This window comes from Ursus americanus, chromosome 23, assembly GCF_024610735.1.
Source record: "Ursus americanus isolate L20-20 chromosome 23, mUrsAme1.1.p, whole genome shotgun sequence".
Classification (NCBI taxonomy): Eukaryota; Metazoa; Chordata; class Mammalia; order Carnivora; family Ursidae; genus Ursus; species Ursus americanus.
The window spans coordinates 22721648-22735400 of NC_142149.1; the positions used below are offsets into that span (position 1 = coordinate 22721648).

The 13753-nt window shown below is 57.3% G+C and overlaps 2 protein-coding genes across 4 annotated transcripts; one reads left to right on the top strand and one right to left on the bottom strand.

Annotated features, from left to right (window-relative positions):
* Positions 1-27: 27 nt before the first annotated feature.
* On the top strand, positions 28-4972 carry LRRC46 (leucine rich repeat containing 46). Its single transcript, XM_045813805.2, has 8 exons — positions 28-328; positions 427-532; positions 1837-1945; positions 2986-3032; positions 3307-3416; positions 3618-3687; positions 4006-4154; positions 4469-4972. Exons 1-8 carry the CDS (start codon positions 319-321, stop codon positions 4834-4836), a joined length of 969 nt encoding a protein of 322 aa, XP_045669761.1. The 5' UTR covers positions 28-318; the 3' UTR covers positions 4837-4972.
* A 390-nt stretch (positions 4973-5362) lies between these two features.
* Positions 5363-9087, bottom strand: SCRN2 (secernin 2). Of its 3 annotated transcripts, none has more exons than XM_045813802.2 (8): positions 9010-9087; positions 8464-8637; positions 8056-8237; positions 7279-7478; positions 6627-6842; positions 6323-6488; positions 6043-6191; positions 5363-5799 (listed from the first exon to the last, which is right to left on the bottom strand). In XM_045813802.2, exons 2-8 carry the CDS (start codon positions 8635-8637, stop codon positions 5378-5380), a joined length of 1509 nt encoding a protein of 502 aa, XP_045669758.2. In that variant the 5' UTR covers positions 9010-9087; the 3' UTR covers positions 5363-5377. The 3 variants fall into 3 exon arrangements, with proteins under 3 accessions (XP_045669758.2, XP_045669759.2, XP_045669760.1); XM_045813803.2 differs by lacking the exon at positions 9010-9087 and adding an exon at positions 8793-8932; XM_045813804.2 differs by having other exon boundaries at positions 5499-5799; positions 6043-6223.
* Between the last annotated feature and the right edge of the window lie 4666 nt (positions 9088-13753).

The window sequence follows — 13753 nt, forward strand, 5'->3', positions numbered from 1 at the left end:
CCCCCAACGCCCAACCTGGCGTCTAGTCTCCTAGCAACAACGCTTAGAATCTTGGACACAGCTCTTTTCTTTCGATCCTCACCGGCCACTCTCTACCCACAATCCCCCAGTTTTTCTAGCCCCTTTGCGCCCCTCAAACTCCAGAGCCCCCGCCTCGATTTCCTTTTGTCTTCCACCCCACCTCATTAATTTGCTCTGAATCAACCACTTTCCCTTGTCCCTCAAGTCTCCTGGGTTCCGCCATCCCCGGGGCTGTCCAAGTCGGTCTGCTTTTTTCCCTTCGTTCTAATCCCATGCCAGGCCAGTAGCCTTTAAACCATGCCCGGAGGTGAGTAGGGGATGGGGTGATGAGTAGAACAGTTGGGTAACAGTGGGGTCAGGCTTCCAAGACTAAGAAATGTAACGATCGGATTCATCTTTTCTCAGCTAAGCTTGCCCAGAGTCCAGAGGAAGGGGGCGTGTGCATTACTGAAGCCCTTATCACTAAGCGGAACTTGGCTTTCCCTGAGGATGAGGATCTGTCGGAGAAGATGTGAGTGCCAGGGGGAGAAAAGGGGTGCTGGACGATTTCACAGGATGACCAGCCCCCTGAGCTGTACTGGTTTGTCAACTCATCTTTGCCCCTCTCTTTACTCCACGCATTCAATCAGTGGTCATGTCCAACTGATTTTGCCTCCTTAAACATTATTCTATTTCTTTTTTACCATGCCCACTCGACTGCCTTATACAAGGCTCTAAGCCATCACCTTCCAACAAACTCCTAATTAGTCTCCCTGCCCCCAGTCCAGGACCCCGGTACTGTTGCCAAAGTGATCCTTTTAGATGATAAATCTGACCAGGTACATCCTGATAGAACCTTCCTTGGCTCTCTAGTACTTCCAGAATAAAATCCAAATGCCTTAGCATGAGTTGACCTCTGTTGCCTTTCCAGCCTTATTTCTTGCCGTTCTCCACAATTCCTCTAAGACCCGTTTTCACACATTAGCACCCTACCTCTCAGACGTGCTCAGCAGCATCACCTGGGAGGCTGTTAGTAATGCAGACTCTCAGGCCCAGCCCAGACCTACTCAACTGGAATCTGCATTTTAACAAGACCCCCAAGGGACTCAAAGGCACATTCAAGTTGGAGAAAGCCTGAATTAGCACATACTGTTCCTTCTGTTTGATAAGCCTTCTCCTCATCCCCTTCTCACCTTCCCGGTCAACTCCTACTTATATGTCACCTCCTCCAGGAAGCATTCCCTGTCCCCGGATTCAGAACTCAGTGCACAGTACTCCTTTAGTCCCTTGTACTCGTGTCCTTCATCCATTTGTCATAGATGTTTGGCCTGTTTCCCTAATAGTGATGGGCAGGGACTCTCATTTGTCTCTAGTGGGCACTCAGTAAATGTGCGATGAATGAATGAGTGAATGGAACAAGTGCTTTTCCTTCCATGGACCACTCAAAAGGGAAGTGAGGAAGGATCCTCCTGCAGAGATTGCCTCATCTCTGCCCCGGTCCCTGCTTCTACCATCCGAGCTGGCCCAACAAAGTCTTCCCTTGCCTGTGAGTCTCTCCAGGAACCATAAGCTGCTATCACCCATTTCCCAGTCCAAGGGCCCTCTACTCCTCTCACCTCTGATCCTTCCCAGTGCTACTGACCAAGATCCAGGGCTCCAGATCAACCAGTTTCATGATCTGGACACCCCTTCATGAGTCAAGAAGTTGTTCCTGACATCTCATCAAAGCCACTTAGCTTGAAACATCTTTCTTCCTCCCCCCCTCCCATCTTCCCTGCTAAGAAACCACGGAAGGGGCGCTCTGTTACAACACCTATCTGCTGACCGTTCTTCCAGGTTTCACACTCTGGCTGACCTACAGACTGTCCGCCTGGACCGGGAGGGAATTACCACCATCGGGAACCTTGAGGGCCTCCAGAACCTTCACAGCCTTTATCTGCAAGCGGTAACTTCTTGCCTCCTGCCCTTCCTCCCCCTTCACCCTCTGTGGACCAAGTCTGTTTAATCCAAAAGCAACCAATCAGGTCATCTTGCCCATTCCCTGGCGTTCAGGTAGGCAGATCTTCACTGAAACTGTTCCCAGATGGGGCGCCTGGCTGGCTTATCTGTGGAGCATGCAACTCTTGATCTCGGGGTTGTAAGTTCAAGCCCCACATTAGGTGTAGAGATTACTTAAAAGTAAAATCTGGAGGAGAGGAGAGGAGAGGAGAGGAGAGGAGAGGAGAGGAGAGGAGGGGAGGGGAGGGGAGGGGAGGGGAGGGGAGGGGAGGGGAGGGGAGAGGAGAGGAGAGGAGGGGAGAGGAAAAAAAAAGAAAAGAAACTGTTTCCAGATGAATCAGAAATTCTCTTCCACTGAAAGACCAATCCTCTCAAAAGATATTCTGAGCATGCTCTCAAATCACTGGTTTTTGTCAGACACTTCTCTTGGTCTTGAAGTTCTTTTTGGTGTCCATCCTAAATCTCTCATGTTATATAAAGCTTGAGCCCATTTCCTCTTTTGAAGAAGTGGAAGAGGGAACCAGAAGACTCCTCTGCACCCTTCAGAACCTTGAAGGCTGTTTGTTGTTGGTGGTGGTGGTGATGGTGGTGGTGGTGGTGGTGGTGGTTGACTGGCTGATTTTCAGTTCCCTCCAGGTTGAATATACCCAGCTCCTTTAAACTTTGCAAATCAAAGGAATGCATATTCCTCACCCCCTGTGTGTACCTAAGCCACCACCAAGGCCTTTGCTATTTCCCCATGGCCCCTTGGTTTCCTTCTTGATTTCCAGGCCCCTCTTTGGTTGTGGGGTGAGCAGGGTATACCGTCATGAAGTGTAGCCAGGCCCCAAGTTGAAACCTTTCACCATCCACCCAGAGAAAACAAATCATCCCCAGGTAGTGAGAACCAGTTCAGGGAGCAGGGGGGTCATTCCCAAAGTGCTGGCTCTCCGGCTGCACCAGTAGACGTAGTCTACCCAGTTTCCCCAACTCGTTTGCTTTCTGCAGAATAAGATCCAGCGAATTGAGAACCTGGCCTGCATCCCATCCTTGCGGTAAGTGGTTTCAGGGCTCAGGCCTGGGGGAGGGGGGAGAGAGAGGGAGACCCGGTCCCGCCCCAGAGAACTGGTGCAGACCTCTCCAAGCCTAATGTGTTGTCTGCTGAGGGCCCAGCAAGCCCCACTCTGCTTCCCCCACCCCAGGTGGCCATGGGTCCCCACTCATCAGCGGGCTGCTTAGCCAGGGGCGCTGGGTGCTGGGTGCTCTCCTCCCTGCCTCCAGCGGTTCTGTGATTCAGCTCTGTCTCTGCACCCCTCCCTTCCCCCACAGCTTCCTGTCTCTGGCAGGAAACCAAATCAAGCAGGTGGAAAACCTCCGTGACCTCCCACATCTCCAGTTTCTGGACCTTTCTGAGAACCTGATAGAAACACTAAAGCTGGGTAAGAATGCCCGGCCCCGGCCCCAGCTCATGGGATGAGCCTTGGCGGGGGGGGGGGGGGGGGGGCTCCTCTCTGCCACCATCTCGCTATGCTTGCAGTGGCAGCACAGCCTCGGAGGGGTCTGGGCTGTACAAAGAGGCAGTGGCTTTGGGCCAGAAGATGGGTATGACAGCCTCCTTCCCCTCTCCCTGGTGCGTGCAGATGAGTTCCCCCAGAGCCTTCTCATCCTCAACCTGACTGGAAACAGCTGCACCGGCCAGGATGGCTACAGGTGAGGAGGACCTGAGGGTGGGAAGAAGTGGGGGATGGCCAAGCTCCTCTTCCTAGGCTCCCTCTCAGCCTGCAAACCCAGGGTCACCCTCCATGGCACCTTCTCCTCCATCACCCCAGCTCAAGTGGAATGCTTTTTCTCTCCCACCCGCACGGAGCCAGCCCTTAGCTCTTTGGGGCTGACCGCAGGCCCATCTCCCCGCCTGTGAACCCCACCCCTCCCAGTGCGGTTGCTGTGGCTTGTGTCTGCACAGCCTCCCAGGCTCACCACCCAGGGGTGCTCTCCTGCGGGGGCGCCTCTGCTCTTTCCGCCCTGCAGGGAGCTGGTGACAGAAGCCCTGCCCCTGCTCCTGGACCTGGACAAGCAGCCTGTGGCAGAGCGCTGGACCTCGGATGAGGACGAGAAAGCCTCGGGCGATGAGGAGGAGGAGTTCCCGGAGCTGAGTGGCCCGTTCTGCACAGAGCGAGGTGGCCCTGCTTTCCAAGGCCTGCACCCTCCCTAGAACTCCCCTCTGCCCCGTGGGGCACTGGGGAAGCTAAGAGAGCTAGGGAGGCAGCCCCAAGCCCAGGGCAGCATCTGGGTCAGAGAAGGACAGTGCCACTGGGGCCCGGTATCAGCCTGGCATGCAGGTGACGCGTTCTCCCCACCCCAGCCCCAGCCCCGGCCCCTCCCCACCAGGGATGGCAGTGGGTTAGTCTGCTCAGGGGGTCAGCCAGAGACCTCCTGCCAAGGGCCTTCCTGCCAAGCCTGGGGCTCCACCTACCATCTTGGTCCCTCCCAGGCTTCCTCCAGGAGCTGGAGCAGGAGATGGGCAGACACAAGGAGCGCAGACAGCAGGCAGCCCTGACTGAGCACCTTCTGAGGATGGAGACAAAGCCCACCCTCACTGACCTCCCCCTGCGGCCTGGGGGGCCCGTGGCTAAGGACAGCAGTCCCTCTGTGAGTCCCAGGCAAGGGAAGGAGACGCCCCCCAAGCCCACCTCCTTGCCACAAGCCACCTCTACCACCAAGAAACCCTGCCCTCTAGTTTCCAGCCAGCAAAGCACTGTCCAGGCGAAGAAGGGGACCAGAGCAGCCACAGCCCCCAAGGCCTCTGTGGCCGGGGCCGCCAGCACAACCAAAACTGTGACCAAAAGAATCAAGAAGTGAAGTGTACCCCGTCCCTGCCAGCAATACCCCAGGAACAGGAACGGGGAAGAACGGGGCATGGGGTGGGCCTCCCCTCCTTCTCAGACCCCGCACCTGTGGTAGGAGCCCACCCCAGTAAAATGTCTCCCGGCCCTGAGTAGGTCTTTCATGTCGTTGGGGGGCATCTCAGGGGACGCAAGCAGTCAAGGCAGTGGGAAGGAGTCACAGAAATACAGAACCCGACTCTAAAGAACACGTTTCTGACCTTTCGGGAACTACCCAAAGGACTGGCCCACCTCAGGTCCCCACCTGGCTGCCTGGGCCCTGAGCAGGCCTCACCTTGTGGAAGATGCCGTCTTCCGGGAGGCACATCTCACTGTCGCCCTTAGGGAGGGCCCTTCCAAGGTTCGAGCTGAGGACCAAAACCCCGTGGTTCTAATTCCCCCTAAACAGTAGCCCCATAGTGTGCCAGGCATGTTCTCTTGTCCACACCCGTTCACACACCTGGGGAGACCACCTCTCCTCACGCACCCCTGCCACAACTTTCTCCATCTAGTCCCCATCACCCGAGTGAGAAGACCGCGCTGCCCAGCAAGACAATCAGAGGCCCTGTCGTCAGCTCAGGGCCACCCTTTGCCCTCGCCTGGCTCTTCCACCCCCCGCTAGACCCGGGATCAAGTTCATTGAGCAGCAAAATAATGAACTTTATTAAGTCAAAGGCCGAGCTGGCTGTCCGGAACAAGGCTGAGGGGACTGAAGGGCTTGTGCTGATCCTGCTGCCCCAGGGGTCCCGTGCCCACCCCAGGCCAGGAGGAGCTGCGGCGCTCAGGCATACACCTGGCTCTCCCTCTCCACAAAGGTCTGGAAGAGGGCACCCAGCTCCTGCGGGGGTGGGGCCCACTCCCCGGCCAGCAGCCCCCGCACAGCCTCCAGGCCTTCCTGCTCCAGATCGCGTTGTTTCTGCCGGAGCTGCTGCCCCCGATCCTGCCAGGAAAGGCGGAGATGAGTCCCCGGCACAGGCTTCCCTCCGGCTTGAGGGGAGATACCTGCCACCTCCCACAAGCAGGAGAAAGGACAGGGGCAGCTAGCTTTGAAGGCAGAGACTCCTCTCCCCAACTCTAGAGTCTCTCCTCCACTCCCAGGTCCCCTCATATTTCCAGAATCCAGATTGGGGGTGGGAGAAGTGAGTCATGGCCCCAGAGTCGCCCCTAGTCCCTGGGGGGTTACCTGCTCCTTCTCCATCAGCCCCAGGGCCACCTGGTGTCCACGGTAAAGGGTGTGCCGGCGATCCACCTGAGTCTGGAATCGGGGCTGGGTCCGAACAGGGTCTTGTGCTCCAAAAGTGGGCGACAGCACCTGGGGGGCCTGGGCCACCCCTGCCCCGAAGATGAAAGGTTTGAACACTGACCTAATGGTACAGAGATGGAAGGAGCAAAGGCTATCACAGCCCCTCATTCCCCCTGCCTGGCACGCGCTCTGCTGCCTTCCCCACCCTCACTGCCCTCACCTGGATGGGTCCGGGGTGGCGGTGAGGAAGTGGACACAGGGCTGGGCAGGGTCCCGGGGCAGGATGGACACCATGCTGGCCGTGGTGCGGAAGCCTCCGGAGTCCATACAGATGCCACTCTCCTTGTTCCTGAGGATGCCCATCATCACCTCGGCCGTGATGCCCCCTGTGGAGGAGGACATGCTGAGGGGCCCCCGGGGTGGAAGGGGGACCTCTGGCCTTGGGTCAAAGCCGTGGGAGAGGAGAGAGGCTGGCACCGCAGCGGCCCCCCAGGCCCCCAGCCCGCTGCCATCCCCTCACTGACCTTGGTGCTGCCGCAGCAGCTCCCGCCCGGCCTGGAAGCGGGCTTTGGCAGCCTCCATGCGCACCGGCTGCTGGGTGAGGGAGAAGACCTGCGCGAAGTCGAAAGTGCTCTGCCCACCCCACCAGCCCTGTGCCCGGGCGTGGGTCCGCAGCTCCGAGTGTTCGGCCGAGATGTCCGTGCCAATGCTCAACTGGTTGGAGATGTTGCGGGCGCCCTCTGCAGAGGGGGTGGGGGGGACGGCTCACAGATCACAAAGCGCCTACTCTGTGCCAGGTGCCGAGAACATGGTGGTGCAGAGACCAGCCCTGCCCTCGTGGGGAGGGAGATGGCGATAAATGGGAACATGCAGCTGTGGTGAGTGCCATGAAGAGGCACCTGCTTGCATGTAAGGGGGGAACCTGACTGCCAGGGAGTCCAGGAAGGCTCCCCAGAGGAAGCGGCAGTCTAGAGCACAAGAGGACTTAAGCAAATGAAGGGGGAAGAAGGGGTCCCCAGTGGGCTCATCTCCCACCTCCTTGGGGGTGCCTACTACCCGAGAGGTGTGCACCTGGATCCGCCCTGCCCTGCCTCCCTCCCGCCCCCATCCCACCGCCTCCCAAGGCTGGCACATGGGGACGCCTCCGGGAGGCAAGCCCCAGGGCCGGGCTCTCACCCTGGATCCTCTGTGCGGCCCACAGCCTCCCCGCCGTCTCCAGCACCCATGCCTCCATCCGGTCAGCCAGTAGGAAAGTGTTGTGGTAGCAGAATGGTGCAGGGTCCTCCCGGCAGCTGCCCCCTTGCCCATAGCGCTCCAGCAAGCCCGCGATCACGTGCAAGGCCTCCAGGGCAGAGCGGCTCCGTTCCAAGGCCAGCCTGGCATGAAGAGAGGTGCAGGGACCAGAAGGGCAGTGAGGTACCGGTGGCGGCGGGTGACAGAAGCCCCAGGGGACAGACGGAGCCCAGAGAGGCCCACGTCACACAAACAATCTGCCAACAGAGGTTGTATGGAGCGCAGTCGGGCCAGTGGTTTTCCAGCTCTGCTCTGAGGGTCCCATGAAGAGGCTTGAAACAGGGTCTCAGAGAGAGAAGCGCACCGAGTCACCCAGCCTCCCTTCAACCAGAGCTGCTCTGCTGTCACTGGCTTTATACACTGGGACTTCGTAGGAGATTCCATTTGGAAAAATAAATAAATAAATATGCACTTCTATTGAAAAAAGAAATGTGAAACCACTGCCCTATTTCTGGGCCAGGGGAGGTGGGGAAGTGGCCACACCTGGGAGCTCCTTGCCAGACTGGAGATGGGGCCAGGAGAGCCTCTCTGGGGATGGCAAGGGGACACCAAGATGGGAGGCCCCCTGTGACCCCGGCATAGGGGAGGGAAGGATGGCCTGGGTCAGTACTCAGCTCTCAGACCTCCCGTGTGCAGCGATGAGGGAGGGCAGGTCCCCACCTGAGCAGATCCATGCCCAGCAGGGCTTCCCCCTCGCCAATGGGCTCCTTGGTCCACACGGCCTCATTGCCAATACAGACGCCATGCTCATTGGCGCCCATCTCGGCCCCCCAGAGCCAAGACGGGCGGCTCAGGATCACAGCGTGAGTCTTTGACACCTGGTCCACCTCAATGTAGGTGCACTGCAGGTAAGGGCGAGAAAGGGAGAGTCTGCTCAGAGAGGGTGTTGGTATTCCCATTTTGCAGACAAGGAGGCTAAATGCGAGTCTAGGTCCAGGTTGGTAGACTAGAAGGTCATGCTCTTTCCAGCACCTGCGGTGGCCTTCCCGGGCGTGAGGAGCAGAGGAGGAAGGTCTTAGACGGCCTAGATCGGCCACAGCTCCGACCCTTGCATAAGGCCTAACCCACCTGGAGCCGGCTCCCAGGGGCGTGAGTGCTGGCCGGTATGAACACCACCTCCTGCACTTCGTCCCGGGGCCGGTCAGAGTTCTTGGCAAAGATCACGGCTGGGACGGCGGAGGCCGGGGGTACCGAGACGAAGCAATCGCAGGAACACGGGGCGTCGGGGTTCCACGAAGCCATCTGGGGACAGGGGGAGAGAAGTGTGTCCCCCTCGGCCACCTCTCCACCATCCTGGCCAGGGCTCAACCCCTGGGAGACCCCTCTCCCAACAAGTGTCAACAGACACTCGGAGGACCCTGCCGTTGGATTCGGGATGCTCAGCACCGCACACACACCCGACGTGCGCAGTGCGCCGCAGAGGCACCGGCTCTCGGCCCGGGCTCCAGGCTGGGAGGCAGCAGGCGGGCGCAGAGCGCACGCTCCCAGGACCGGGAGCCCGGCCCTCCGGGGCAGTCGCGGGACCCCCACCCTCCCTACCCCACCCTTTCCAAGAGTCCCATGCCCCTCTTCTGTCCCCTCTTTCTCTCTTCCCCAAAACGGTGTGCCCCTCACCCTCTCTCCCTGCAAGATCCCCGCTTAGTCCCGAGCGCCACCGCCTCCGCTTCGGGTCATTGGGCGGAGGCTCCCAGGTGACCTGGAAGGCTTTGGCCCGGGGGGCGGAGCCGGAACCAAGCGCTTGCAGTTCTTCCGTTTTCCACCAGGGCGCGCGCCAGCACTACTTCTGGGAGCCAAGCGGCCTCGGAAACCGGGCTAGGCTGCCTGCCCTTGCTCGCGCCGCTTTCAGGCGGGATAAAGGCTGCAACGAATCCGGGGGCACTTCCCTTGGGGTCACTGTGGGGAGCGGGAGCTGGGGGTGGAAAGGAGCCCACGTGAAAAGAGAGGAAAGAAAAACCGGGCAGATCTGTTAGCGCGGATTGCTGGGGCATCCGGAGGAAAAAACTCTTCTACTGGTGTCCGGGTTTGAATCACAAAGGTGCGACCTACGCCCAGCCCCTACCAGGGCGTAAGATCTGTCATGGTCACGGGGCAGGAGGTGTAGGAATAACTTAATCTAATGCATTTTTTTTTTTAATGCACAAATGCTCAAAACCCACCTGAGCCCCCAAAGGTAGATTCTGCCCCACAGTGCTGAAACTCCTAGGAAATTTTGAAAGGAAATTTGAAAATTTCTAGTTCAAAGATTTGGTGCCTTTACATATAGTGAAACTGGAACAGCAAAGAAGTCTTGGCCAAGGGGGCACATACTGGTGTGTGGGTGGACTCTGATCCCAAATGTTCCGCTTTCCGGGTCATTTTCCTCTTTAAACCCTCTGCGTAACCAAAGATACAGACGTAGTGAAGAGAAGGGTGTTTACCCCAAAGATACAGACGTAGTGAAGAGAAGGGCCATATGCACCCCAATGTTCATAGCAGCAATGTCCACAATAGCTAAATCGTGGAAGGAGCCGAGATGCCCTGCAACAGATGACTGGATTAAGAAGTTGTGGTCCATATATACAATGGAATATTACTCAGCAATCAGAAAGAATGAGTTCTCAACATTTGCTACAACATGGACGGCACTGGAGGAGATAATGCTTAGTGAAATAAGTCAAGCAGAGAAAGACAACTATCATATGATTTCTCTCATCTATGGAACATAAGAACTAGAATGATCAGTAGGGGAAGAAAGGGATAAAGAAAGGGGGGGTAATCAGAAGGGGGAATGAAACATGAGAGACTATGGACTATGAGAAACAAACTGAGGGCTACAGAGGGGAGGGGGGTGGGGGAATGGGATAGACCGGTGATGGGTAGTAAGGAGGGCACATATTGCATGGTGCACTGGGTGTTATACACAACTAATGAATCATCGAGCCTTACATCGGAAACCGGGGATGTACTGTATGGTGACTAACATAATATAATAAAAAATCATTATTAAAATAAAAAAAAATAAATAAACCCTCTGCGTAACCAATATTTGAGCAAATACATCTCATACCTTCTTGCTCTGTGGAGCCCGCCAGGAATGGGGACAGGAGAGACATTGCAGATTATCTACTTCTCCCACATCCATCCTGCCAACCAGTCAGGGCTGCTGCTCAGAGCCCTGGCCACAGCATCCCAGCCTGGGGTCATTCCTGGGATGGGAATAAAGGCCAAGGTTTCCCCAGGAGTCAGGCTTGGGCAGGTGCACCAGATCAGGCTCTTGGGGGATCTGAAATCTGAGATATTTCCTAATTCCGATAGGTATCCAAGGCTGATTCTGAAGAGGGAGCTGTCCCCAAGGAGATGGGCTTCACTTTCAGAAGGGGCACTGCTACTTGCAGAGAAGAATTAACTAGAAGCTGGGCTGGAAACAGGGAAGAGCATCACCTGAAACTCAGAGCACTGGCATCTCATCTTGCTTCTGCAGTGGATCTGAAGTGTCTCTTTGAGCAGGTCACTTTTTCTTTGAAAGCCTCAGTTTCCCCAGTGGCAAAATGACAGCACTGAACTAGATCTCAATGGTTCTCAACCACAGGTGGGGAGTGGAGACGAGGGATTCGTTTTCAACCACACAACTCCCACTGCACAACAGAATACTTTCATACTCTTTCCATGGACTGCCAGCACCAGCATCACCTGGAAGCTTGTTTAAAAAAAAAAAAAGCAGAATCTGGGGCGCCTGGGTGGCTCAGTCGGTTAAGCGGCCGACTCCGGATTTTGGTGCAGGTCATGATCTCGGGGTCCGGAGATTGAGCCCTGCGTCGGGCTCCCCGCTCAGCAGGGAGTCGGCTTCTCTCTCTGTCTCTCCCTCAACACCCCCCCCAATAAATAAATAAAATCTTTTTAAAAAGATGCAGAATCCTGGGCCCCACCTCAGACCTACTGAATCAGAAGTTGCATGTTAACAGCACCCCAGTGTAAAGTTTGAGAAGTGCGGCTCTAATACGCCCCCAAGGACATCACTTGGTGGGGTGTTGGAGAGTTCATCGGGGTGTCTTGAGAAACTGCATGGGTGACTCTAATACGCCCTCTACCGGGTGAAGACAGCCAGACTGTTCGGTTCCTGAGATGCTTTCCAAACCCATACTGCTAGGATGCTGAGCTGTCGAGCCTGCCAGAATTAATGGAAAGTGAAGGTTGCTTCGGCTGTCGACCGGGAGGTGTCGTGAGGTTGCCGTCGGAGGTCATTCCAGAAGCAAACGTCAAGGCCGTGTGCTTACAAAGGTGAGCACCCAAAGCGGCGGGGAGCCGCCCCGGCCCCCCTCCTGCACTTCCCTGGCCGCCCGCGCGGGGGCAGGAACGGGCCCGAGGAGAAGCGTGTGTCTGTGGGTCACAGCGCCGCCCCAGGCTGCGGTTGCCAGGTTGCCGGCTCCTCTGTCACTTTTCCATTCCTGATTTCACTCACCAACCCTCGAGGGCCGGCCGGTGCTCCCACCTCCCAAGAGAGGAGGTGGCCGCTCAAAGCGGTTGTCCAAAGGGTCAGCCCACATGGCCTGATTTCCCTAATTCCTCTCTGGCCCCTCCAGGATCGTCCTGCTGGGGGCGCCAGACCTGAGGGGTCAGTGGTGGCCTTGGGCTCTGTGGCGGGGGGGGGGGGGGGGGGGGAGGCAGGCCCGCCGAGCAGCATTACTGCCAATGCGGGCCAGTGAGCAAACATCAGAGCCCCACCAAAGGCCCCCGCTAAGAATGCAGGTCAGCAGGAGGAGCTGCGAGGGGAGGAGGGGTGGCCCCAGCCCTGCCCAGACAGGCCCAGCCGGCCCCACAGCTGCCCTCCTGTCCCTGGGGGCAGCGATGGGCTACAGGAGAAAAGGGCTCCCCAGGTTCCTGGGGTCTAACTCCGGCAGAACTAGGAAGACAAAAGAGGCGCCCCATGGAGTGGGGCCAGCAAGAGGTCCCGGGAACACAGGCCTGCCCCTCCTCCTCTGGGGCTTCGAAATCCAGGAGCAAGAGAAAGCAAAGAGCTACTCCCCCAAAACCAGTCAGCTTCCATCTGTAACCCCTAAATCATGCTGACACCCCCCCATCCCAAAGTGGCCTTAAACTTTGTGACCCCAGATTCTCCCAAACAGGTGATGGGATGAGCCAACGTAGGTACCAGATTTGGCTCCAGGAAATTGGGTTAGGGCTGGATGGGGAAACAGGAATCTGACTAGGGAAGATTACGATTGTGGCCAAAATGTCGGCTGGGAAGGTGAAAGAACACAGTACGCTAGCCTGCCCCTTGGGAGCGCGAGCTGCTCCGCTGTCACCCTTCCTAGCTTTGGGCCTCTGGACTCACGAGGGTTTTCACTCATTGCAGTCATTTTACTCGTTTACCCGGGAGAGCGTGTGCCGGTGGGCATTTCTGCACATCCCAGGCCGCCCGGTGGGTCCAGCGAGGGTGCGTTGCTGTGCACTGTGTTTGTGTAACTGTGGCTGGCCCTCTAGCTGGGTTACAGCGGGGTCCTTCCCTCCTACTTTCCAGCTGGGTGGGAGCCCATCAGATATCTTGGCTGCCTTTCATCGCCTTGTCCCTGATAGCGATCATCCTGGGTGAAGAAATCGCTGTCAGTCACCCCCGCCTCACTCACAGCCAGAGGGACCGATCACACCCCCACGGGGGCGGGGTGACCGACCAAGCCGGGAGGCTGGCTCTCTCGCTCTCTCTGGCAACGCAGGGAACCGGCGTTCTTGGCAGGGGAGGGGAAAGAGGGGGCTTATACGTGGAGGAGGAAGGAAATATCTAGAACCTTCTCATCCACAGGCAGGGACAGTCAGCCCAGCTATCAACCCTGAGGGAGCTCCTCCCTCCTCCCGCACCAGCCACCTCCTGGGGAAGGATCTGACCCTTCCATCAGCTCGGCCCCAAACAAAGGGAGGAGAGGCTGCAGCAGGGGTGCTGATCAAAGGAAGTGTCCACCCCACCCTGCAGCCGGCCTGGTCCTCACTGCAGGGGGACACTGAGTCAAAAAGGAAACCAGAGCTGGAAGACAAATGAAGCAATGATGTGGTTGATGACTTTATTATGGCATAAAAAACACAGGCTGTTTCTTCCTCCTCCTCCCCCCCCAAAGTGGGTTCACAGCAGTTAAAGGAAAAAAAAAATCCTACATTTCTCCTCTAGGGGGCTGCCTAGAAGGGGGTAGACAGCCAAGCAACCTAGATCTATAAAGGAGGGGTGCAGAAGAAAACCCATCCAAAGCCCTCACCCACACCCTCAGAGCTCAAGGCCTCCAGAGGGGGAACATCAGTGTCCCCCCACCGCCCCAACACCCATTCGGGAGTTCCCCTTAGAATGGTCACTGGGGAAGGCTGTCCTGGTGGCACAGAGAGGGGGTGGCTGGTT